The sequence below is a fragment of the Callorhinchus milii genome, unplaced genomic scaffold (assembly GCF_018977255.1).
Source record: "Callorhinchus milii isolate IMCB2004 unplaced genomic scaffold, IMCB_Cmil_1.0 Scaffold2, whole genome shotgun sequence".
NCBI classification, from domain to species: Eukaryota; Metazoa; Chordata; class Chondrichthyes; order Chimaeriformes; family Callorhinchidae; genus Callorhinchus; species Callorhinchus milii.
Window position 1 is genome coordinate 88481505 of NW_024704743.1, and position 13659 is coordinate 88495163.

General features: G+C 37.8%; 1 protein-coding gene across 1 annotated transcript in view; it reads left to right on the forward strand.

The window, feature by feature from the left end:
* The window catches only part of pip4p2 (phosphatidylinositol-4,5-bisphosphate 4-phosphatase 2), a 34358-nt gene extending 23598 nt beyond the window's left edge, over positions 1 to 10760 (forward strand). The window contains exons 4-7 of the mRNA XM_007912003.2: positions 1867 to 1990; positions 5346 to 5398; positions 7402 to 7492; positions 9751 to 10760. Of these exons, the coding sequence (XP_007910194.1) occupies positions 1867 to 1990; positions 5346 to 5398; positions 7402 to 7492; positions 9751 to 9894 (412 nt within the window). The 3' untranslated portion in view covers positions 9895 to 10760. The remainder of the gene's footprint in view (positions 1 to 1866; positions 1991 to 5345; positions 5399 to 7401; positions 7493 to 9750) is intronic.
* Positions 10761 to 13659: the final 2899 nt, after the last annotated feature.

A 13659-nucleotide genomic window follows, 5' to 3' on the forward strand; every position in this document is an offset into this window, starting at 1 on the left:
GGCTCAGTTCTAAGGGAATTTTTTTTTCTCTCTGATGGTCTAAACTTGTTGCTAAGCTTTCTGCAATTGGCAATTTTTCAGTATATTACAAAGCCTAGAGAATCCCCCCTCCCCCAAAATAAATGCTGTAATAGGACTTACAACTGAATGCGAATACTTTTTGAATTTTTTGCAATACTGCATTTGACAAGGGCTGTGAAATATGCTGCATTTTCATGTACAGGGACTTAGAGTATAAAGGTAAAGAAGTCATGGTAAGTTTGTATAAATCATTGATTAGGCCACAACTGAAGTATTGCATCCAGATCTGGGCACCTCACTTCACAAAGGATGTTAAACCTTGCCCCTCTTCTCCTCTGACTTCACTGCCCTCCTCTCCGTCCTAAACCTCACCCTCCACTTAAACTCGCTGACCCACAACTGTGGCCACACCCTCGACTCGCCATCATCCATGGTCTTGACATCTTTGATCTGCCAATCACAGACAAAGCCATCTCAGACCACTGCCTTATCTCTCTCTCTCATACCACCTTCCCCTCCTTCAAGCCTCCCACCATCTTTTTCTGCCCATGGAAAAAGCTACCCCTCCCCTCCACCGAGTCTCTCACAAACAAACTCTCATCCTCAGTCCTTCTCCTCCTCTGGGCTGCTTTTTTTTTAAGGACTTTCCTTTGGACTTCGACCCGCATTGATCCAGACGCAGCCGTCCAGCTGCTCTTTAATTGTGCTTACCATCACCTCCCCCTTCCCTCACCCCCTGGCTTGTTGTCTCCACCATTGTGCTGTGGGATGCTACCCTGCGTGACAGGTAAGGCAGGACGGTGGAATTAAAGTAATATCCGTGCATTGTGAACTGGTGCAGACTTAATGAGCCGAATGGCCTTCTTCTGCGTCATAGATTTCTATGTTTCAATGATATTGATTCAAGTTAAAGCAAATAGTCAAAGTTACATCACTATCAAAATGAACTTTTATGAGCATTATCAGTGATTTATGTAGGCCTCTGCATAGTAGAGCTAAAAGACAAAATTAGAGAGAGAGGCACACACAAGAAAGATACAGCGATAGACAAAGATATACTGAGTGTATTTTACTATTTTATATTGTTGTCCTTAGGCTTGAAATGTGTCAAGTTCAGATTTGCTGTGTTCGATTGACTAGCACTATTACATTGCCTCTGCACTTTCAAATGCCTCTATATCCTTGCTGCAACCTACCTCCATGATCTCATCCAGTTCCCGCCCTTTCTCACATCCTCCATCCTATAAATTCAGGCCTGCTGCATGTCTCTCGAATTTTCAGCCACTGTGTCCCTACTCGTTGGCACTCTCTTCCAGAATCCCTCTGCCTCGCACTCTCCCTTTGTGCTTTCAAAACTCTTCCATAAAATTACCTCTTTAGCTATTGCCATCTCCCTCCTAACCCTTCCTTCTAACCTCACTCAGGGTCCTACTCCATCTCTGAAAAATGCTTTGAGGCATTAGGCTATGTGAAAGGTTCTATATAAATGCAAGTTGCCAAATATAACTGAAACACTTTTGACAGCCAATTTAAAATGAGATCAATATCCAAAATCATTTTGCACAGTAATGAGTTTCTAGTGAGTCGGCACCAGATTCCCATTCCTTTGTTACAGGAAATGATTTTGTCCACCTCCGTAAATTGCTTGCTTTGTACAAATGAAATCATTCTCGAGTTAGTATATATTTTAATAAAGAGTATTTGGATTGTGTATATGATATATGAGTTAGTCTTATGAATAAGAATTAGATTGTTCAATTATAAAGTGAGAAATATTTTGTGAGCAGTCGAATTAAATATCAGTACAATCTATCTGGTCCAATGTTGTACCCTCTTTCCCTACAGTAGACGTATAATTAACTTGGGCCCGTTGTTGATGATCCCAGAAGAGCAGCCAGCCCAGCCTGCCCTGCCTTCGCAGCCTGAAGGTACGCGAGTGGTGTGTGGACACTGTGGGAATACTTTTCTGGTATGTATACAGCTATTGAACAAAGAGCTCTGTAATGGTGACCAATGGTGTGCAAACTGTGTGCCATGAACAATGAATGATAACTCGGGAGTGAAAGACCTCAAAGATTTCAAAATAGATTTTAATTTGGAATCAGTTAATGTGACAATTGTGAACTGGGTCACAATCCAGTTTAGACTTCTGGGATGAAATAGTCTTTACCCACTTTTAAACAGTTTTGACCAGATTCCTCATGACTGCAAGATAACAGCACAAAAATACAATGTCATTGTTCCTGATTGTCCTTTATATAAAATGTCATAAAGTAGCTTCTAAAAGGTTTTGTTAAAAGCTAACTATAGTGTGCATTTTGAGTGCTATTTCGCTAAATAATAAATATTGCCTTTTAACTGTTCCATAATTAATTATTCAACAGTTATATTGCGAACCACTAGAGGCAAGCACAAAATAATTATCAAAAAGTAAAATTAAAATGAATAATTCCTGTTTGAATTCCTTGCCCCTTTTTTCCCTAATTCTGAAACAGTTGTGAGCAAGTTTGTGAAGGGTGAAGTCAGGAAGGATAGCAGAGCAGAACTCTCCTGCCCCTGAATAGATCCCTGCTAAATTTGAGAAACGTGAGCTGTTCTACCAGCTGCTCTCTTGTGTGTGGATATCTACTCCACCATCTCTATCCAATTCCATTCAGTAGGTATTTCAGATAGTTGAGGGAATCAGATATGTGAATTCCGTATCTATGTGTTAGAAGCTGGAGCAGTGTCCCACAAACAGTCGTGGATTGAGTGACCAAAATCCCTTTCTGTGACTGTCGTATTACTGCAGTTGATCACAAAATGATGTAAAAATAACAACCAATAATTGGAAGTATATTACAAACCTGTAATGCAATCTGCTTGTAATGATCTTTCTTTCCCAGAAAACTCTTATATTGTTATCTCTTTCCCTTATTATCTATTTGCATCTCCAAATACATTTGTCACTATCTCATTTTCTTTGCTGCTTTTTTGAACCTGGATGATAACCTGTTCTATTTGTCTTGGTCCTTCACATAGGTTTCTTCAAAAAGTATCAAGTTACTGTAGTTATGCCGCAGGCTTAAAACAGATTGCCAGCTGTTACCTTTTCTGTGTAGTTTTAATAATAATAATACTTGTATTTGATATAGTGCCTTATAGAATCGTTAAGATGGCTCAAAGTGTTTCATATTGTAAAGTGAATTGACTGTATTTTGTGGTTGAAACGCGGCAGGTATTTGTGCCTAGCAGTGTCCAACAAACAGTCGTGGATTGAGTGATCATATTTTTTTTTGGAGGGATTATTAACCCCGGAAAGCAATCCGTCATTTGAATAACAACCAGAGTCCTATAGCTTTGTGGTTAGAGCATTTGCCTCACAAGGGAGAGGACCTGGGTTAGATTACTGGTCAGGGCGAAATGTTAGTCAAGTTTCCTTAGTCTACACGCCTCTGTTTACCTAGCAGTAAATAGGAACCCGGTTGTTAATCGATTGGTAGATTGTTTTCTCAGTGTAATAATCCTTTATTTAAAAAAAAGATTTTTTAAAAAAAATGTATCAATTTGGTTACACATTGCACGGCCGTTTGTGGGACACTGTTGTGCACAATTGGCTGCCGCATTTCGTCCACAAAATATATATCTCTTCTGGGATCATCAATAATGGGCCCAAGACAATTATGCGTCTACTGTGGGGAAAAAGAATGCTGCATTTTCCAGATAGTATATTTTGTGGAGAGCTTTGAGTTGTCTCGAAGACGTGATAAGGTGCTATATCAAATGCAAGGATTATTATTACTGCTAGGTAAGCAGAAGCGGGTGGAGTAAGGAATCTTGCCTAACGTTTTGCCCTGATAGGGAATCGAACCTGTGCGTGCGAGGCGAGCGCAATAACCACTACACTACAAAACTCCACAATTACTAGGGATTTTGTCATTGGAGATATTTTCCACTATTTACAGCTTTTTCTTTCTGCTGCCACATGCTGTGTGGCTTTGTGTCTGTGATAGTGATTTATTTCCAATAGTGACCAGAAGTGTAAATAAAAGGTGTGGTCTTCATGAATAATGAAGAGTTGCACTGAAAATATACTTCATCATTAGATACTGAAAATCATGAGGAACTGATTGCATGGAATATTTGTGATAGGGCTCTGCCAGTTATATTGTTATATATGTTCCTCCTTCCAGTTTGAAGTGCTCTGTGATGCTACCCCACACAAAGAGGGCTATATAAGTGCAAATTGTTGTTGTAAAGTTATAATGAAACTGATAATTTTAAGGATATGTCAATTGTGACAACTTTTTTTGAACAAAAGGCACTCATTATTGCAGTTAACACATATTCTGCATTATTGATGGTCAATTCGAAACTCATACACTGAACATAACCTTACATAAAATCCAACCCTCCCAGAAAGACGAGAACTGGAAAGTTGCTAGCAGATGGGTACACTTCCGTACACTTTCTGGTCTTGTCAACCACACCAGATAGTGTGGAAAACAGTTCAGGCTGTGAATGGCCTTTTAATTTGTTGCAGACCCAATCCTTTACTTCCTGGGGAGCAGTAATATACACAGACAAGCACAATTCATATTGATAGGATCGCTCTACTACAGTCACCGTATTGAATCAATGCATAATATGTAGCTGCACCTTAAGAAAGAAAAAATAATAAGCATTTTCGTAGTGTCTTATTGAATCAGAATGCTCACAGATAATTACAGTACTTTCAATAACTTTTTTTGAGTAAATACACATAGCCATTTACACCAGCAAGGGCTCACCAACAGCCATGAAATGAGTGACCAATTCATCAGAGAATTGTTCCCTTGACAATGAGACAAGCCCCCTTCCCTTTTCAAAAATCCTATTGTCCACCTTAAAACCATCAAACAGAGCCTTGGTTTAATGTCACATCTGAAAGACAGCAATTCTGGCAATGCTGCACTAGAGTCAGTCTGGACAATGATCGCCTACACCAATGTGAGAATATACATACAGGGGATTAGGCCTCTAGAGCAGTGCAAATAAGCATTGTAACATTCAGCTCCTGGTGCTCCAGAAACAGTTATCTCTCTCAAGTAGTACCTGTACTAAGACCCAAGCATGACAGACACTGACACACACTGACCTGGCCCTTTTTGCTACATCATGGGAAATTTTCAATGGATGTCAAAACCAAATTTATGTTGCTGTTATTTTAAGATTATTTCCTTACAAGGAAATGGAGGAAGAAAAAGGTTTAATGCTTGAGAAATAAAATGTTCTTTATGTGACTCTGGAGATATTTCTGGGGGAGGGGTTGTCTGTGACCTGATTTTGTGTGTGTTTATTTACAGTGGATGGAAGTTAGGTTCAACACTCTGGCAAAATGCCCACACTGCAAAAGAATGTAAGTTTTGTAGATTTTATAGCAAACTGGATTCTGATTTCATCATATGAGGAACATTTCTTTTGAAGTTTAATGTTTTTCAAAATCATATTTGGGTGTGAATTATTCCATTGCTGAGACATTTGTGCATTCATGGAAAAGATTAACACATGTGAAAAAGTAACATACAGGGTTAAAGAGGAGCTTTGATGTAATTGAATTATGTGTTAAAGAATGTCTACCATATGTGTTTGTCATATATTTTTTCATAAAGGAACAAGTAAATTGCTATTTTCTGGTCAAGCACATGAGTTTTGAATGATATGCCCAGAAAACAGGCACATTTCCAGAGGTTAGGCACATAATAGCTGCAGGTGAGTCCACCGTTTGTGACAAAGAGGGGATGGGGGACACACGGCAGGCCTGGGTTAGTTGAGTAGAGAGAGCAAGTAAAAGAGTGCAGTTGGAGAAGGTCACAGAGATAGGGTGGTGTTAGAGCGTGATGGGATTTATAGATGATGGCAAGTAACATACCCCTTGGAGAAATTGGAACAGTCCCTTTTTCATTACAGGCTTTTTAAGATGATTTAAAAACCAGAATATTAAAAATTCCACTCTTGTTAGTTTCATGATTCTGTGGGCAGAGTTGCAGCACAATGTTGCTGACGACGATATGTTGTAATGATGCTGATGCTGATGCTCAGAACATTCTAACATCCGTAGTCCCATTTTTGGCTATTCTGGCTCATTTCCTCTTCCATTTGAAATTAATATGTTGCCAGTGTTGAGATTGTTTTTCACTCTTACCTTTACCACCATCTCCACTAATGACTTCTCCCCCAGCCCTTGCACTGTTACGAGCAGTGTTCCTCAAGGCCTTGGTCCTCTGCTCTTCAATATTTACATGTTCCCACTCAGTGATATCCTCAGACATGGGGTTAACTTCCACATGTATGCAGATGACACCCAACTCTATATCACTGCTTCCACCCTCGTCTCAAGGATCATGCTGTCCTGACACATTGTCTGTCAGACATCAAGTCCTGGATGAGAGCCAATATTCTCCAATTGATGGCAACACTATTCATGGAGGCTCTCTCCACCTCACCGAGCTAGTAGAGAACCTTGTACTATCTTTTAAAAATGAGGGTCTTTTTCGAGGCTCAACTATTGTTTAAACCCCACATCCGTGCCATGGCCTGTTCTGCCTTCCCCCACCTCTGCAACATTGTCAAACTCTGCCAATACCTCTCCCCTCAGTTTTCCGAGATCCTCATCCATGCTTTCATTATGTCCAGTCTTGACTATGCTAACTCCCTGCTCGCTGTAATTTTCAACTCTTCCCTCCATAAGATGCAGTTCATTCAGAACTCTGCATCTTGTGTCCTCTCCTGCACTATGCTCCATGAGATGATCCCTGGCTTCACTGGCTCCCCATTGCCCAGAGGACAGAGTTCAAGATCCTCATCCTCACTTTTAAAGCCCGCCACAATTTTGCTCCTCCCTATCTCTGCGTCCTACTAAAACGTTACTGATTTGCCTGCTCCCTCCACTTGATGGGCACTGGCCTGCTCCATATCCCCTGCCCCACTCACTCAACCATCACTTTCAGCCTCTACCCTCTGGAACTCCATCCTGGATCCCCTCCACCTTGCCCCTTCCTTTGCCTTCTTCAAGGCCCGTCTCAAGATCTTTCACCATGCCTTCGGTGATCCTCCCACCTTCACCATCCTTACCTCTACCCCTCTTGAAATGGGTCTAATATATGTCGATTTCTTATAACATGAAAAATCCAATTATAAAGACATGATGAAAATTTGCTGTTAATAATAATAATAGGCTGGTGGATCCCAGTGAGTGGCTCTCACTGGTTCAATGTTGTATTTTGTTTAAAACTGGGAAATGTTACTGAACAGACAAAAGCCATTCATCTTATTAAGTTAGGGAGATTTATTTAGTTTAAAAAAATCAAAAAATGTTGCTATTATTTACAATATAAACTCTTCATTTTGGATTCCTTTTAGATCGTCTGTTGGTAGTGCACTGCCACGAAGACGGTGCTGTGCTTATGTAACTGTTGGAATGATCTGTATCTTCATTGGAGTTGGTTTAACTGTAAGTACAATAATATATAATAATTACAATAATCCTTGCATTTGATATAGTCTTATCACATTTTCGAGATGTCTCAAAGTGCTTCACGGAATATACCGTGAAGTGAATTGACTGTATGTTTTGTGGGCGAAACCGGCAGCTAATTGCGAACAGCAGTGTCGGAAAAAACAGTCGTGGATTGTAAAACCAAATTATTATTATTTTTAAAGAGATTATTACCCCTGGAAAAGTGATCCCCAATCGACTAACAACTGGGTTGCTACTTACTGCCAAATAAACAGGGGTGTGTGGAGTAAGGAAACATGCCCAACGTTTCGCCCTGACCAGGAGTTAAGCCCAGGTCTTCTCGCTTGTGAGGCGAGTGCTGTAACCACTGAGCTGCAGCACTTGCTCTTGAGATCCAAACATTTTTTCTAGAGTATCTAAGAATAAGACTATCACATATAGGGTTTGAACCCACAACCTTCTGTTAACTGAGCCAGCTGACCATTGTCTAGGAATACAGCGTCGCAAATGAGTGCCCATTGGCACAAATACCAAAAACAACTGAGACCTCTAAAAGCTCTAATATATATAAATAGGGAGCACTTACTTTGTAGCAACACAGTATTCTCAAGGACTGACATATTAAAAAAAAAGTTCAACAATGTGTTTTTACAGTATTAGCATATGCATTTGTTAATCCTCTGTTTCTGAATGAACAATATTATCTTTTAAGTTGCTTTGCTTCATATAAACTAATGCATTGTTTATGTATGTTACTTTGTTATTTAAATCAATTGATTGGAACTGAAGCACATTTGTACAAATGAGTTACATTTTACAGTACATTTCACATCCAGGAAATTAAAGGATTCCCCTAAACTTTACAGTAGATTTCCATACTACCGTTAGCTTTTCACTGATCAAGGATTACTCTTTTCTTTAGGAAGGGAATGCTTTGTGTTTATACTGAATAACATGATTTTCAACTTCTGTGAATCAAGTATGCAAATTTTATGTTGAGAAATTTTAAGATGGGGGAAGAACATTCTCTAGTGTGCCAGCCTGGCTCAGTGGTAGCAATCTCATCTGAGTCAGAAAGTTGTGGGTTCAAGCCTCACGTTGGCATTTGGAATTGTATGGTCTAAGGTGATACTCCAATACAGTGCTGAGGGTATATTGTATTGTCGGAGGAGCCAACCTTTGGATAAGATGTAAACCTAGGTCCCGTCTGCCTGTTCAGGGGGGCGTTAAAAATCTAAATTCGAAAAGAGGAGGGAATTTCTCCTTGTGTTCTGACCAACAATCCCTCATGGCTGTTTGTGGGACACAGCTGTGCACAAACTGGTTGCTGCATTTCGCCCACAAAATAAACAGTTACTTTACAGTATATCCTGTGAAGGGTATTGAGATATCTCAATGATGTGATAGGGTGTTATATCAAATACAAGGATCATTATTATTATTAAGAAGGGTATCATCCTAATGGCAGCAAATGTTTTGACTTTTAGCCAGGTTTATCCCTGATGGGATTTAAAATTGTTGGTGCACACTGACCTAGACTTTACTAACAAATGAATAATCTGGGGGTCTAACCCTCCCTGCATACCCTTATTTGCCTGACGCCCAATGCTCTAACTTATCATCTCTGTCTCCCATTTCACTTTTCCTTAGTCTCATTTGTTTTTTTTTCCCTTTCTTTATTTTGTTTTCTTCTTCCTAAATTTTAATTTCAGTCATCCTGTGGTTGTTAATGGTCCAAATTAATTGCTGCAGTTCCCTAAGTAATAATATTCTACTGTATATATTATTTTATTTCAGATTATTATTCCATTCTTTGATTGTATTATTAGTTTTAGGTTCTGTCTGCCTTTTGATTCAGGTGGACATAAAGGGACTGCTCCATCATTACAATTTCAAAGAACTGAGTATTTTGGTTAACCTGGTTTAAATTCCCTTCCAAATCCAAATTTACTCCAAATTCAAATTAATTGGCTGTTTTGGAAACTTTTCTGTCACATTAGCTGTGGTGTTGGTCAACATACAATGGGCATCCCCATTTTTAGATTGTCCAATGGAGATTATTTGATCTTCACTTTTGAGTGGGTTCAATTAGTCAATAAACTGAGAGGGTTATTTGGGTTATTTCAACTTTCAGTAAGTGTGCACATGTATTTAGCTGAGGGTTTCACCAATTGATATGGAGCAGTCAAGATTTGGCTCAAAAAGTTTAAATTCACTATGCGCAATTTAACTTCTGTGTTTTTTTTAAAAAGGTTGGAACCCAAGAGTTTGCCAGACGATACAGTGCAACATACGTTTCCTGGGTTTTTGCTTATCTTCTCGGCTTGATCTGTCTATTCCGAGCTTGTTACTGGGGAGCCATAAAAGTTAGCTATCCTGAGCACAGCTTTGCGTAGATAAATCTTTCATCCATTGCAGAAGATGTGTTGATCTGCAAATCTTTGATACCGAGAGAATGGACAATGTCAAGTTATTCTGTATTAACTTCATAGACTGATTAGACCCAAAGAGGATGCTCATGTCAGAACATACGCACATTGCACTACAGTTTTATGCAAGTAAACCTTTTTTGTTGTTGCTAGGTTGTCATGTTCTTACTGCAGGTGCTGCATTTACTTTCTGTAAGCTGTTTGTAAATCTCTCCAATTTGCCTTAGTTACTTATAATCATGGAATGCTGTATTGAATTTCCTGCTGTTTTAAGTGTTCACTTTAGCTGCTGTTATATTGCAGAAGTACAACAGAATATGGCAAAACAAACTGGCTTCATAAACATTAAAATATTTCCATATTTGTTTGATACTTTTATTTGCTCTCATAACTTGTAATAAAATGTTGACAACGCTGCCTGCATCATAGCGAAGCAATAAAAACAGTCTATTTGTTGTATTTCACATTATTTCATACTTTCGAATTGTTTGCTTTCTATGAAGTTTTTTTTAAATGCAAAAGGTGTGATTGTCATAAAGTATTATGGTGACAACAGTGATACATGACTGATTGGGTCATGTTTGTCTCATTGTGCAACTATCTATTATGTGTATTATAATAAATTTGACAATAACCAAGTAGGAAAAAACATGGAAAAGTTGTAGTTTTTATCATAAAATAAATTAATTTAACAAAGAATTGAGATAGAAATGTCAGAAATGTTTGTACCAAAATACTTACAGATCCAGTGAAGTAAGTTGCATTGTCAAGAGGGATCCATTTTTTAAAATAATGATAATGGTAGAAATTATTCTACAAATAAAGTATCTAAATATTTGTTGTGCCTGCAGTGTCATTAATTTTAGACTAGACAACTTAATAATGTAAATTTACAATGACAGAGTGTCATTTTTGTTTTAATTGGTATCTTGCCCTTTTCCATTTGGTATATTTCCCTTTTTTGATGTGATCATTATTGTCTTTCTAATTTATCAATATTCCTATGGCCAATGGTTCTGGCTTTTCCTTGCAAGCTATAGCTCTTAGAACACAATAAAACCTTTATTTAATTTATGAAATTACTTCATGCACAGCTCAGACATCATTTCAATCTAAAATTAAAGAAACCTAAAATGGATATTTTTAACCACTAGATGGAGCATTTCACTAAATATTTTAGGTCAAATAAAAATGATGAGAATGAGTCATTCAGAATGATTTTTAAAAATTCAACAAAATGGAAGTTTTAAAGTGAATTCAACTGAAAAATAGATCAAATGGAAACAATTATTGATTATCTGTCGTGGTATCAGGAATTGAAGCAAATTCATCAAAGGTATAACATTTGATTTTGATACAGATGAAGCCAAGCAAAGCTAGAGTTGGCTATTAATATGGTTGCAATATACAACATAAAAATATAACATATGAAAAACAGTCTTGAAAATTCAAATGTTAATGGAGCAACCTGATTTGTAACAGACTTAAAAAGGAAATTGCATGAATACTGCATTATTGTATAATAATAATCCTTGCATTTGATATAGAGCCTTATTCCGTCATTGAGACATCTGAAAGCACTTCACGGAATATATTGTAAAGTGAATTGATTGTATTTTGTGGACAAAACACGGCAGCCAATTGCGCAAAACAGTGTCCCACAAACAGTTGTGGATTGAGTGACCAATTATTATTTTTTGGAGGGATTATTACCCCCGGAAAGCGATCCACCAATCGACTAACAACCAGGTTCCTACTTACAGCTAGGTAAACAGAGGCGTGTGGAGTAAGGAAACATGCCTAAGTTTTCGCCCCCATTCCCCCTCCCTCCAAGAAGCAAACCCAGATCCTCTCGCTTGCAAGACGACAGCACTACCCATTACTCTACAGGACACAACTAGAATAGAATTGTTACAGGTAACGTGCTTGACTAAGCTAGGAGCCAGGCCATAAAATCAATAAATCCTTGCATTTGATACAGTGTCTTTCATGTCTGGAGGGCATCTCAAAGCATTTCACAGGATTTCCTCTAAAGGTTAGTAACTATATTCTGAAGGTGAACACAGCAGTTGTTTACAGCAATTTATAAATAGCAATGTTCCACAATCAGCCATGAAGTGAATGACCAATTTCATCTGGGCTATTGTTCACCAGGACACCCACCAGATATTTGGCTTCCATTTGAATAGCAGGTCCTCAGTTTCACATCTTATCTGAAGGACTGCACCTTCAACAATCAGTGCAACTCCACTACTGCATTGGAGTGTCAGCCTAACTAGTGAGGCAAAGAATGTGAAAAACTATTTAAAACTGCCTGTCATATGGATAGCCATGTACATGTGCACTGAATTATGTGGTGAACAACTAATGAAAGTATTACACAATTAGTTGGTGATTACATAATTATTTTAATTGAATAATTACATAACTAAGTGGACCTGTAATTCCCTCTATACAAATGTATTCACACATTGCATTAATACACTTGCATTTCCAAGATGCATGATGCACAGTAGACCAGTACACATTATCTAAGCTAAATGTTCAGACTAGGTTAAAATTATAATGTCTAGATCTGTCATCTAAAAGTTTGGTATGGCTACATTTTAATAATAATAATAATAATCCTTGCATTTGATATAGCACTTTTCACGTCAGGAGGACGTCCCAAAGCGCTTCACAGAACACACTGTAAAGTGAATTGACTGTATATTTGTGGGCAAACGCGGCAGCCAATTGCGCACAGCAATGTCCCACAAACAGTCATTTTAATTTTAAATTTAAGTCAAATTTTAGCATTGAACTATGATAATAATAATTCTTGAATTTGATGTAGCGCTTTATTATGTGTGGAAATGGTGCAAAACGTTTCACAGGATATCAATGTAGAATATAGTAACTATTTTGTAAGCAAACTTGCATAAGCACTGCAGACCGAAAGATTGAGTTTCACCATGAACAATTTTCCCCCCAAAATACAGGAGTATTGGGAGAAAATTCTGAACTTGTTTGTCTCAGGCAGGGGAAATGATTTTATTCACAATGCTAGAAACGTCCTGCAACATATGATGGGATGCAAATTGGAAAAAACGCTTCCTACTGCCTGTATGTCCCATAGTTGAACATTGTGCTGAGAATGCATAGATACAGTGCGAACATTGAGTTTAGCTTCATTTGGTTTACCTTTTTTACCAGAAGATGGCAGTATTGTCAACAATGATTGCAACCTTTTAAAAGCAAACTGATGGATGGTTTAAATTACAATTGAATTGAAATGGGTATTTGTACTACATCAGCAAATGCTCTTTGTGCCATAATGTCTGTGTTGATCCATGATAGAAGCCGTGAAGAGAAAACTAGAGGGTAAGATTTACAAAAAGTCAAATATTGTATGTTGTGTTCAGTCTGCTGTCAAATAATTTTGCAAATAATTTACTTTACCGTGATTTGTCATCTTTAGTATGCGAGTTACATTCACATGAAAATATTTATGAAAAAGGCAAGTCAAATAACAATCATTAATACTAAAAAGGTAATGATTATATTTGAAAGAGTGGTATTGTGATTCCATGGTATTGTCTTGTTCATTTTATGTATTTTAATAAAGCAAAGTTTTTTGTAATATAAAGTATTTTGAATGGCCTTTCAAAAGGGGGTATTTGCAAGCAAAATATTCTTTTAATTACTTCAATGTTCATGTATTGCTTAATGTATCCCAAATTTTACACACCA